General features: G+C 46.9%; 1 protein-coding gene across 1 annotated transcript in view; it reads right to left on the reverse strand.

The window, feature by feature from the left end:
* The window catches only part of LOC122364707 (dystrophin-like), a 141,557-nt gene that overhangs the window by 50,940 nt on the left and 77,063 nt on the right, over nucleotides 1–13,554 (reverse strand). The window contains exons 37-38 of the mRNA XM_043335356.1: nucleotides 12,869–13,023; nucleotides 1,569–1,758 (exon numbers count right to left, since the gene is read on the reverse strand). Coding sequence (XP_043191291.1) covers nucleotides 1,569–1,758; nucleotides 12,869–13,023 — 345 coding nt within the window. The remainder of the gene's footprint in view (nucleotides 1–1,568; nucleotides 1,759–12,868; nucleotides 13,024–13,554) is intronic.

Genomic DNA, 13,554 nt, shown 5'->3' on the forward strand with positions numbered 1-13,554 from the left:
AAGACGGGGGCACGTCTGTGTCATCCCTACCGACCACAGACGGGCTCATTTGGCCGTGTCCGTCAGCCGACCGCAGACGGCTCGTCTGTGCCGTCCTCACCGGCCGCAGACGGGCTCGTCTGGCCGTGTCCACCCGCCGGCCGCCGACAGGCAGGCAGCAGACGTCCACTATTATCGCCGTCATTGCTGGCATGCCACCAATATCTCAGCAGCGGCCGGCGCGAGGGACAGACAGCAGAGACTGCCAACATCTGCAGCCTGCGCCAGCCGGCCGTCTACCAATCGACGGTGAAACATACCCACCCGGGCGCCTGATCAATCAACGGCACCCACCGGCCTTTTAAACTGATTAGATGCTGCACAGTGCGAGGGCGAAGGAACGGGAGAATAGGGCGGAGAGAGAGAGAGAGAGAGAGAGAGAGAGAGAGAGAGAGAGAGAGAGAGAGAGAGAGAGAGAGAGATAGATAGAGAGAGAGAGAGAGAGAGAGAGAGAGAGAGAGAGAGCGAGAGAGAGAGAGAGAGCGCGCGAGAGAGAGAGGGAGAGAGAGAGAGAGGGAGAGAGAGAGAGAGAGAGAGAGAGAGAGAGAGAGAGAGAGAGAGAGAGAGAGAGAGAGAGAGAGAGAGGGAGACGCCGTGGAGACCTGTGTCGGCGGTGGCGTGCCGGGCCGGTCGGGTCAGGGCGTCCGTCGCCGGCCGCCGGACGTCGAGCTGAGAGTTACTGCCGCAAACTCGGTCCGAGGCCGACACGACCCCGGGGACTCATCTGAGCCGACGGCAGCGGGCGGGGGCGGGGGCGGGGGGAGGGGTCGTGCCGCCTCCTCGGTCACCGGCGGCCGAGCAGAGGCAGGGACATCCTGCAGGCTGGGTTATCCTGTGGGAGCGTTACGGGAGGGCTGGGTCCTCTGTAGTGAGCGTTACGGGAGGATTGAGTCACCTGCAGTGAGCGTTACGGAAGGACTGGGTCCCCTGTAGAGACTGTCATCTGGGATGTAGACGAGTTATCCAGCATTGAGCGTTACGATAGACTAGGTGAAGTCAGTGCCAGGTCGAGGAGGGCTGGATCATTCTGCAGGGACATGTTAAAGAGGGTCTGACCATTGTGCAGTGAGCGCTACAGATCATGGGAGATCCTTAGGGGAGTGGCATGTCAGGGAAAGCCGGGTCATTCAGCAGGGAGCGGGCAGTTGGAAAGAGATACATAGTTGCTGTGTGAGAGGGTCGAGTTACCCTGCAATCCGAGTTTGGAAAAAGCTGGGCCATGACCTTGCAGTGAGCAGTAAGGGAGAGCCAGGTCACCTCGACACAGGCCAGCCCCACAGCCCACATGAGGGCCTGTCTTTGGGTCAGCGGCGATCCCCGTTCGGCCGGTCGGTCTGATCGGCTTATACCGCCCTCTGCAAGGCCTGTATGTAGAGGCTGTAGTGTCGCCGCCTGGAGCGCTGTCCTAGAAACTGGCCACCATATTCATCCAAACAGACATCGTAGAGAGCGTCCACCTAGATAAACGGGAGACAAAGAGAAGAACAAATACAGGGAGACAGAGAGAAAACCCGCCGTATGCCACTGACCTTGAGCTGGTTGCCGGGCGTCCGGAGCGCCTGGGCGTCCTGTCGTGCTCCCAGCCGGTCCACCTCGGCGTCAATGTACTCCAGCTGCGACTCCGTCTCCGACATCCAGGCAGAGAACCGCTCCAGCGCCTGGTCAAAGTTGGACAGCGACGACAGCGCAGAGTGCAGGCTCTTGCCGCGCGCCATGATGCTGTGGAAACAAAGAGAGAAGCGATGTCACGGTCACAAACGCAGTCCGTCAATATTGAAAGGAATGGAAAATTCCTGAAGCATCGCATATTTCAAAGCAAATAACTACCATCTTCTCGGCCACAGAGCTTTCGATTGCTGAAGGCTATCTCGAGTCAGAACACACAGAGCAGCCGCTGTTAGCCTGCTAATGGTTCGCCTGCCCTATAGTTTTTTTTTTCGGAAACTGACGGTACTGGTGCGAGATTCTGTTATCATGGACCGCGTAGGAGTCCACACTGACCGGAAAGGGACCTCGGGCTCGGGACAAGGACCAGGGTTGGCAAATTTATGCCAGCAGCCGGTTTAAACCGGTTTAATCCATGGATTAAACCGGCTGGCATAAACTAATTTAAGCCACCCCGGTTTAAACCAGTGTGCACCAACATAATAAAAGCCACTTACGTTAACTTGTTGTAACATCACTTGGGTTAAACTGCTTCTTCTCTTCACATTTTAAATACACACCTTTCAATTATACATGTTAACTTGTAATGTTTTTTTTTTCCCTGGGGGTTGACTTAATGTCATTCATTATTGATCTGTATCACCCTGTATCAAATGTTTATTTTGATTAGCAGTGTTTTACACAACTAGTTGTTCACATGGGTGGTTCATGGAATGCAAAGTCTTGGAGACAGCTTCAATAAAGAAACCAATTTCAATTTTATGAAAAGCTGTAGCAAACATGACCTTATGCCAAATGCATGGTGCAAGGATCAGTGAATGGTAAGGCCTAAGAACTATCATAAAGAACATTGCCTATTTACTAGGGAACTGTCTATTGCTTAAGCAGTCCACTAAACAAAGGAATTGACAGCACGGCCACCATTATAGGCTCCAAAGTTCATGTAAAAAAAACAATAATAAGTGTGATTAGTTAGGGACACTGTTATACCAAGAAAAAAAAACATGCACTACCTGAAAAAAACACAAACCATAGGAACATTCCAGAAGATTTATAAATGATGAGTTGTTACAATTATTTCCTATGCAATTAAAAAAAAATCACTTAATGGGTGATACCTACCATGATAAATAATTTTTTTCTAGTGTTACTGGCCCAGTCCCCAGACGATTGGTCAGAATACATTTTACATGTAAAATAAAGTGAGACTTTCAACTAGTAAACCGAATGTTAAGATTAGAATGTGCTTATGCCTTATACCTACTTTGTTTCTTAACTTAGTTACCTACTGACCAGATTGTCAACATAATCACATGCCAAAATGTTGACATAATACCAAATGACACGGTATTGAGTATTGACTTCCTGCACTCTGCACAGTCACCAACGAGTACACTGACCCACAAGATAAGTTATAGTAGATGTTTTGACTGAAGGTGGTTTTTATTAATTTAAGCCGGTTTAAACCGATTTAAACCGGTTTAAACCACTGGCTGGCATAAATTCAATTTAAGCCGGCTTTTATCCAACCCTGACAAGGACAGTCCGTGCCAGACCCTGCGGCCTGCCGCAGAATCACCGGCTGGTGGCGCTGACGACGGTCACGCCACCCTAGGGACGGCGTCTACCCAGGGAGGTAAAGCTGCTCTGCCCGACCGACAGATGGCTCTCAGCCCCCGCACGGCGAGGCCAGCCCCCATTGAGAGGCCAATCACGATGACTGCCGAGCGCCACAAAGCCGACCGCCGCACCGGCATTAAGTGGCAGCAAGTGGTGGTTTGTTACCAGCTACCGCACGGCCCCCGCTCTCCAGGCTCCAGTATGATCAAACCACCGACCGTGGGGACAAAAAAAAAACGTCATTCCCGCGGTGAGGGCCCGACAATGCCCCTGTCGACCCTGGGATCGCTACTCCTGTCCGTCCCGAGATTGAATAGAGCCCCCTTCCTTTTGATTGTGGCTCTGTAGGAAAACCGGGTCCCTGGAAGCAGAGGGTATCCCCGCCTGCCGTAGGACCAATGCTCACTGTCCGTGTCCACAGTCCACACTCTCCTGCGGCCCACCTTCTAACCGCAAGATAGGTACAGGTCTCGCGGGTTTTAGCGGTAGGTCGCTCGGCGAGCGGGAGGGCAACCAGTTCCGCCTCTGTATCGGTGGCCATTTGCTCCGCCCAGTTACTCGCGAGCGCGTACTACGGCACATAGTAAAGTGGGGAGGGGAGGGTTAGAGTGACAGCCTGCGTAGAGGCTAGAACCGGTTCCTACCGTTTGGGTCGGCGAGACGGCACGCGGTCAGGGGACGGGGAAAGGTCAGAGGTCACTCACAATGTGCAGTACCGCGTCCCGTCCTCTCTGCGTGCTGATCAGCGCACGACCTCGGCCGTTGGCCAATCGGCATTGAACGGTCAAGGCCATCCGTAGCCAGCGGGCGGGGTGAGTCGGCAGCGTGCCGATCCAAAGTCGTCGAAAGACTTAGCCGCTTACCATTGAGGCCGGGAGACGACTGTAGTTATTTCTTGGGAACAGTTCTGTCATTTAATCGTGACCTGCTGAGGCTGGAGGTCGTTTTACATCAAAGTTTTGTTTTCTGTCGCACTCTTTTTCCAAAACTACCTGTCACGGAACGTCAGAACTAATCAAAGAATTACTGTATGAATGAAATTACATCATTAACCCTCGCCCCGTTGGGGGGGGGGGCCATTTAGGCCCCCCCTGTGGTTTTTCCTGAATAGCAAGAAAACGGCGGCGCGCAGCGCCGCCAAATTTTCAGTACCTTTCCGGGCATCAATTTGACACCTTCACACCAAATTTCAAGTCTTAGGTCACCTTAGGTCAGGAGTTATTGAGGTCAAACTGAGGTCATGTTCGAGCAAAAATGAGCAAAAAACATGCAATCTTGAAACGCTCACCAAATCTACAGTTATCAAGCAATTTCAAAATTCTTTATATGATCTAATAGACAAAAAGCGGCGCTACAAAACTGCTATCTCGGATTTTCAAAATTTTGGGTTTTTGACCCAAAAAATTTCAAAAAATTGATTTTTTTAGAAAAACTAAAAAAAAATCCAAAATTTTCCGAATTTCGAAAAAAACCGGAATATATGTGATAGTCCCTGCGCTCTTCTATATACATACCAAATTTCAGATCGATATCTCGTTTTTTGGCCAAGTTATAGCGAAAAAACTGTTCAAAAATGATGACGTCAAATTTTTGAACTCAATTTTTAGCGATTCTAGACCTCGTACGGCAAAACAAAGACCACCATTGAACTCCCCGTGACGAGCTGCATCGATTCGATACCCATTTTATGCAAAAATATCAACTTTGAAATTTGACCTTATTTGACCTGACCTTGATCTGACCTTGACCTGACCTTGACCAAAACGTGACCTAAGCTGGCCCCAAAGGCTGCCTGACCCACATAATCGCATTTGTCATGTAAAATGGACCATAAAACATGTATCACACGACACTTTCATATTGTGACCCCCCAGTGACCTGACCTCAGTGACCTGACCTGGTATCAGTGACCTCAACTAGCAAAATATGTGTTTGAAGAACATTTCCCCGTCGATAATTTTCAATGAAATGCATTTTACTCGATTTTACAACGCATTTCTTGAAATGCCTGTAAACGGTGAAAATTGGACCTTTGACCTGACCTGTGACGTCATCGGTTTGACCTAGGTCAATAAAATTGGGTCACAAGGTAGTTCCCTGATAGGGCTATCCAACACCGTTTGCCGCTTGTCGCTACGTTGCGTGGTTCTCGAGATCTTAGGGGGGGCCAAAATGCCCCCCCCCCCCCCCCAACGGGGCGCGTTGCTCGGCAGAGCCCAACGGGGCGCGGGTTAAAAAAGAAAACCAGGTAATAGGCATTAAAGTTTAAGTTACATCACTGTAAACTTGTTTCGTGTTATTTTTAGAACAAAATGTATATGAGCCGCTAAAAAACATGATAAAGATAGAAATATGCCATAACTCGCACCTTATCGGCGTTTTCGCAGGCGCTTACGTTTGGGCGAGGGTGGATCAGACCCCACAGCTGATCGGCTTTTAATCAAACTACTAGACCTTGAAAAAGAACGAGCATGTGGCCCGTGACGAGAGGAAGCCGATGATACCCAATTGTTAGATCATAGGTCATTTGCTGACCATAGGCTATTCGTTGACTTTCCAAATCAGGTTAATGATCCAAAAGTCGGAAGAATCGACACCTGCCTAGAACTTTTGTCGTTAGTTTTTATTGTGCTTTCGGTATAAGAGAAAGTGGGATAAATTAGCGTTTTGGAAAACGGTCGTTATAGGTATTTATGCGACCATACACGAAATAAAAATAAACCCTAATTCTTCTCACGCTCAATGTGTTTCCACTTCCATCGCTAGTGACCTTGCATTTAGGTCACATGACCAGAAACCAGCAGCTAAACTACGGAGATTCTAGGGGCGGCGGAAACCTTGAAGATTGGCCCTGCCGCATTGTCACTCCTAGTCGCTATGAACCTGGCTGGATCGGCTCCATGCGCTTAGCAGATCGGCAAATTTGTAGTTAAGCAGCCCTGAAGGCACCGGCCAAGTTTCTCCGCTGGTCCCGGCCAAATAAAACACAAGGGACCAAACATCATTTCACATGTTGGGATGTTTCTAATCACAAGTCTAGAAATGAACGGTTAATGAGACCTGAGACACCGAATGGCCATTCTGTCCTATAATGGTCTCTAAAAACTGGTCACAGGTCAAAGGTCATTTTGGTCATGGTCATGAAATTCTCAGGTTAGGTGTAAATGTTCAAGTTGCAGATGACCTGAGCTTATTCTGACTTCTGACCGCATTAACAGTCACGCACGGGTGGGCCTCTCATCCAACTTCGCCATGGTGGGGGGACTTTTTTTGCCCACACCAGGTTATCTCGGAATGGAAGCAACTAGCAAGCTAGAAAGACGCGGTAAGAAGCAATAGATAGTTCGCAATAAGATATTTCAGAATTGTTCAGGTATTTTTATCAGGTAATTGCTAAGGTCACTGGAGCTCACCAAAGGTAAACTTTTCACGAATTTTTCTTACCGATTTTGACAATTTGCTTTCACAAATCAGCGATAATTCGGGAACCAATAGAGCTGCAGCGCTGCGGGAAAGCGCATTAAATAGCTCTTTCAAAGGGTAGCTTGCTCTCAGATTTGACCTAAGGTGAACGATTTAGCCTCCAGAAGGTAAAGCTCTAAAAAATAGCCGTTTTAACCAGACATGTGCATGGATCCGAGAGCTGGATCTATGATCTCAGTGGATCTCTCGACAAAATAGAGGGGTTGGATCTATGATCCGAGTGGATCTCTCGACAAAATTCAGGGGTTGGATCTATGATCCAAATGGATCTCTCGACAAAATTTAGGGGTCGGATCTATGATCTCTGTGGATCCAGCGGGCAAAAATTTGTGGAGGACCTATGATCTGTATGGATCTCACGACAACATGTAGCCAATGAAACCCTTATCCTACATAATTGTACACCTTACAGTGCAATACAATTGAGAATTGTCACTTGTGGACATGGTTAAGACCAGTTGTAATCATTAGGTATAATCATTTAATTTGAATTTAAATCAACAACATTTGTACTACATTTAAAATAAACCAAGAACATGCACATTGCTACTTTTTGTGACCAATTGTAACTTTTTCATGACAGCACTGATGACAATTTTATCAACAAGCTACAGCCACTTTAATTCAATGGACAAACAGTACAGACAGATGCAGTAGCAGCAGGGCACTGCAGATTTTCATTTTGGTCCCATTCTTTCCATGCAATGCCATAGGGCTAATGTTAAAATGCCAAAATCTATGGGGGGCACTGTACCCTGGTGCCACCCCCCCCCCCCTGTTCCGCCGCCTATGGACAGATGTTAGGAAATCAAATCTGGAAGCCAAATAGGTCAGTTTTGTTAAAAATAATCCAGCAATCCACTTCTGCCATGGGTATGAAATCCCAATCCAGAATGTTCGTATGAGCTGTTAGTATGTGCAACACAATTTCGATTTAGTAAGAATAGCAAACAACCTCTAATACTTTCCTAATAAAATTACAAGTTCAAAAATGGCATCAACTTCTTCAGATTACCTACTTTTGGCATCGTGCCATGTGTGGTGCCATGCTGTGCTTTCGTTATGAGAGAGCCTCCCAAAAAAAAGACAAACGAAATTCACAGCTCACGTTTTGGTAATATTTTTTATTACGTCATTATCGTTTGACCAATGAAAAATCTTAATTTGACTAAAACCGTAATGATTCCAAAAGATTCCCCGTAATAGGCCTTTCAACCTGATGACGTAAGATATTGTGATGCTTTTGAAAAGTGAATAAAATAAAGATGCAAGGCGCGACCCGGCTCAGGGCCATATAATACCGTTTTAGCTTACGTTTACGTCATTAAATTCAACGCTACAAAGATGATATTCACAAACAATCGTATCGTAAAATTATGTGAGGTAGAAAAAAATGAATATTCTTTTAAAAAAACTCCAGACTTTTGAATTTCCAGTTTGATTTTTTATTTATTTTCATTATACTCGAAGGTAGAAGTAGAACGCTTAGCTCATTTGTTATTTGAAATGACGTCACGAGTTCTATTTAGATACTGAATAATCATTTTACGGTAAATATCCCAGGCCATTACAATTGATATTTCGCTTCCCATCGCTTCCGCCGAATATTTTTATACTTTTTTTATATCTCAGTTTATTTTATCAAATATTTCTTTCAATAGATTGAAATATCTTTACCCAACCAAGCCACATGTGTCAGTATCATCTTTTATTGTTTATCAATCAATTGTGTTAGCTGGAAACTGGAAAGCCTCATGGTTGTCTAATGCAAGATTGTCTTATCAATGTCATTATGTAGATTCTAACATGAATTGTGATGTGGTAGGTACCTAGTAATGTATTGTTCATTAGTCATTACTTTGACTTACCTCTATGTTAATTGTTAATGCAAACTTTTCTGTTGGTAACAATCTTCATGTCACTCAATTCTCTCAAGTTGTGACCGTCATGAGCCTCCTTTATTTTGTATTCTGTATAATGTAACTGGATGCCTTTACTAATAAGGCCTTTGTACATATAAGATTGTTTCTAACCATACTTTGGTATTCATAACTTCTTATGAAAGAAAGTTGTTAACATTTTGAGCACCTATGAGCTATGATCCCAATGGATCTCACGACAAAACTGGGGAGCCGGATCTATGATCCGAGTGGATCTAGCGACAAAATTGAAGGGTCAGATCTATGATCCCAGTAGATCTCTCGACAAAATTGAGGGGTTGGATCTATGATCTGAATGGATCTCGGATCGGGATCCATGGGATCGGATCTCAGATCCATTTTTCCGGATCCAAGCACATGTCTGGTTTTAACATTTTTTCTATAATAACCTTTTACTAAAAACGTCGCGACATTGATTTTGCCAGCATCGCGTTCCTCTCGTCGAGACGCGTCGAATGAACAATTGGCTGACCTAAAAAGGTCAAGTAAAGAATTTGATCTCGGGTTAAGGTCACGAAAAAGGTCATGTTGCATGTCATTCGATTCGTGCAGTTGAGCTGGGCACATTCGTGGTATTTTTTTTTTTTTTTTTTTACTTCAGCGCTGTATTTAGATGTTTGAGGCTGTTTTCGACCAGAAGAAGAGCATTTCAATTTTCTCCCATTAACTTATAATGGAGAAGTCACAAAATTAACCTCACCTCAGGTCACCAATATCAGAATTCCGAGATGAACAAATTGTTGATACTGACTCCCTCATGTAATAGCCCGAGTTTCAAAGTTTCAGGATTTATACTATAGGAATAACTGAATCACAAAGTCTTTAGAGGTATGGGCACCTAATTTGACCTGGTGACCTGACCATACGTGATTTGCAGTCACAATTGTCACACACGATGCAAAATTGATGTATCACAAGCCATACTAAGTTTCTTTCTTAACCCTCGCCCGTATAGGCCGGGTCGAACGGACCCTCCCTAGGTTTTTCGCGAATAACTCGCGTAAAAAGCGGCCGATTGCAACGAGCCTTTCAGTAGGGTAAGGTGCCTAATTAGCGACCCTTTCCTATTTGCGACCTACCTCCCTACAGAAAAACTGGCAGGAGAAAGCGGGGTGAAAACATTGTCAAAAGGTCAGCCATACTTTGGTTATCAAATTAAAATATTTTCCGGTTGTCGGTGTTTCTGGTGGGACGTTTCAGGTGAGTTTAAATAAAAATGACGAGTTTCTTATCCAAAACGTGTGTATTTGGACCCTCTCTGATGAAAAGCGATACACATTAGAATGATGCTCCTTTTTTATTCTGAATCGACAATCCTTTTTCAATTGATTACCGTGTTCCCGTAGTGAATCGCTTAGCTGTGCACTGTACGGTGGTTAAAAATGTGTCGCAACCCACATTCCCTATTTGCGCCCAACATGGTCGCAAATAGCTCAAGCAGGGAAAGAAAGGGGAAAAGAGAGAAATGAAAATGAGGTTTTGCTGAAGCTTGCAATGTGTGGCAAGGGATGCCAAATGTCGTCACCGACTGCAGGGGTGCCGAATCCAGCGCGGACCTCGAATATCATACGAGATAGCCCGCAAAATTGGGGCTGTCGCCTTCTTTTCGCCTTCGGTGCATCACGTGATCAGTTTTTACTTACGTAAACGTGTTTGATAAACGTTCCTGTTCGAGTGATTGAGAGCTTTGCGTATAGGCTACCTTTTTGGGATCATATTTCAATTTTTCAGGCGTCGCATTTTTTGCCATTTTTAATACGGGAAAACCCATAGACTTATTAGCGACCCTCCCCGGTCGCTAATCGGGAAAAGTTCCCTATTAGCGTTTTTTGCAATGGTTTGCCAAAATGCTCACTACAAATAAAGTAGTGGATTTTGGAGCAGAAAATGACTATATCTTAATAGAAAAATGAACGATCTCTACGAAAATCAAGCCAGTAATGCAGTGGCACTCATAGAGCGTGAGCAATGACGGTTCAAATTAAGGGGGTCGCTAATTAGGCACCTTACCCTACCCTCGCATTAATCAATTTTACACATACCCTGAAAATTATATGACCCTGACTCAAATGACCTTTCCCTGTGACCTACTTTTCGAGACCATGTTTGGCCGGAATTGCGATTCGGCGTATGTCGGCTCGCATTAGCGGCGCGTTTGCAGTCTTTTCGTAGTTTCAAGCGTTCAAACATGTGCTATGATGTTGGTCCCATGCATTATGGTGGGTGTCAAGGTCACCTGAAGGACAGGTCAGGTCATTGACCTTTGATGACCTCGGTTCACTTTTTCGAGTTTTTCATGTTTCTAGGGAATTCGAATTTAGCAACCATATGAACATTTACGAAGTAGTTTTGGTGCCTTCTTAATTAACATGTTACGAAGCTGTCAGAGGCGGTTGACACCTACTACAAATACTCGGCAGGACCTCTACTGGTTGACCTGACCTGACCTGACCCGACCTAGCCTAAATGCATGAAGACATCATCTCTGATCAAAACTAACATGATATTCTAGCAGCTACCCTTTACGACGTTCTAACGGGTCCCGATCTTCCCGACTTTTGGGTCATTGACCTGACATGAAAGGTCAACCAATGACCTAGGACCTTAAAATTGGGTATCATCGGCTTCCTCTCGTTACGGGCAACACGCTCCTTTTTCCGCGAAGCTCTAACTCGATCAGGGGCGAAACGGCAAGGGGGTCCAACGGACCCTCCCCCCTCCCCGTATACGCTTGCGGCTGGAAAACACCAATACGGATGAGGGTTAAACTCGCAAAAAACTGGCAGGTGTTGCCAAAAACGCCCCAATTCACCCGGGCGAAGGATAATATTTATTGACTTATAGTGAAAAAATGAATAACTTACGGCACTGAAAGCTTCGCTGCGATCTGCCAATTTTTACGCGAGTTATTCAGAAGAAAAAACTGAGGAGGGGGGTTCATTTGATCACCCCTAATAAGAAGAACGGTTTAAATGTCATTAAAAGTAAACAGTAACATCAAAAAATAATATTTCCTGTATATTTCTCAATTAAATATTGTAAGATCCTTCGTTATGATTAATAAATGCTTGCATGGTCAAAAGATATTCTAAGCTGACCAGCAAGACATTTCCATTTTATTTTACACCTGAGCCATCATCCGTTCGTTCTAGCCCCTCCCGCCTGCCTCCGCCCCCCCCCCCTTCCCACTGCCACCACCACCACACAAGCCGAGTTATAAGGCTGAGGCGAGCGCCTCCCCTTCCTACACGCCAAACAGCGCCGGGCTCTCGTGACCTCTAACCCCACCGCCCGAAGGCTCGGCCGCTGTCCAAGGACACCCGCGCGGGCCACAGTGATAGCCTCTGCCGAGTCCCACCTCTATCCAACGCTGGATTCATTCATGCCTCTGTGTTTCCGCGTTCTACTCGTCAGGCGGCGCCACTGTTGTCAAAGGCGACTGCAGGGAAGCCGCGGTCAGAATGCCCCAAACGGCGGATTTTGATATTTTCTTTTAATTCCTCCGAAACTAGCCGGCATACGATCAAACTGTTTTCCATGCTTATGGTAGGGAGGTATACGAATAAATCAGTCACACTTTTAAGCCTACAAAGCTGAAGGCGAAAAAGATATAGCCGGAAAAGCAAAACCTACGCTTAAAACCCGCGAGACCTGTACACAAATGTTCCGTCCGCGCTTCTTCCATTCCACCAAAATGAGTTGAAGGTGGCTTGCCCCACCCGTCAGCAGGAGCACGGCCTTCTACCGCCAGCACCAGTCTAGCGTGGACAGTCCCGAGCACCGCCGATACTGGGCTCCAACGGACATTGCCGGCCGGTCGCTGTGTGACTAAAAGCGCCGATCTAGGTGGGAGATGCTTCTTCCATCAGGCTCATCTAGCTTTCATTCTGACCGCGCACTGTTCGACCACTCTGCACCAGCGGATCATCCAGCATATCATCCAGATCATCCAGAATAACCGATGGCGTCTACAACGGGGATCAAGCGGTCCGATGGCTCCCGATGTGAGGTGATTCCCGGTTACATTACCTTGACAGAGCACTTGTTAAATTCACAGTAGGTACGTTATGATCCTTAAGCTTCAAGAGAATAGAGATCTTGCAGGCGCGGGCGCTACAAACCTGGCGTTGAGGCTGCCGTAGCGCTGGTTGACCTGCTCCATGGTACGCTTGATATGTCTCGTGTCCTCGCGCTGGCAACTGGCGATCAGCTGGTGCGTCAGCTGGCTGAAGGCCTCCACGCGCTGCTTGTGCTGGTGCACCTCCAGCGCCAGAGCCTGGTGACAGGAGATAGAACGCGACAGTCAAGATTACATGCAGACAGCCGAGGGCATAGACAGTTGAGGGACAGTTAGATCGTTGACTGAAAGCTGAAGGATAGTCGGGGCACGGAGGGACAGCCACACCCCAGAAAGACAGCTGAAAAGAGGGACAATCAGATCGCAGACAAACACCTGGGAGACACACCCAAGACACAGACAGGACTTCAAGCAGTACAAACATAAATATTTTCTATGAAAACAAATGGAGCAGGTGTCGGCACAGTCGTCTGAGGGTGGCATTCCACGCGTGTAGACCCCGGCGGCACCATTACCAGATTTAGCCAGCCTCCCAGCCGCCTCGCCAGCCGCTCACTGGCTGAGGAGGCGCCGAAGCGACCTGTCGGTATTTTGGGATGGTACCCTGGCGCTATACCCCAGCCGCCGCCGGCCATCCGTCTACTCGTGGCCCGCAGCCCCGGTTCACTGGGTCAGTCCCGAGTGACCCCGAGAATGCAGCGCACCTGTGACCGACCTTTTGACACAGCC

Source organism: Amphibalanus amphitrite, unplaced genomic scaffold, assembly GCF_019059575.1.
Source record: "Amphibalanus amphitrite isolate SeventyFive unplaced genomic scaffold, NRLGWU_Aamphi_draft 000692F_arrow, whole genome shotgun sequence".
Taxonomy (NCBI): Eukaryota; Metazoa; Arthropoda; class Thecostraca; order Balanomorpha; family Balanidae; genus Amphibalanus; species Amphibalanus amphitrite.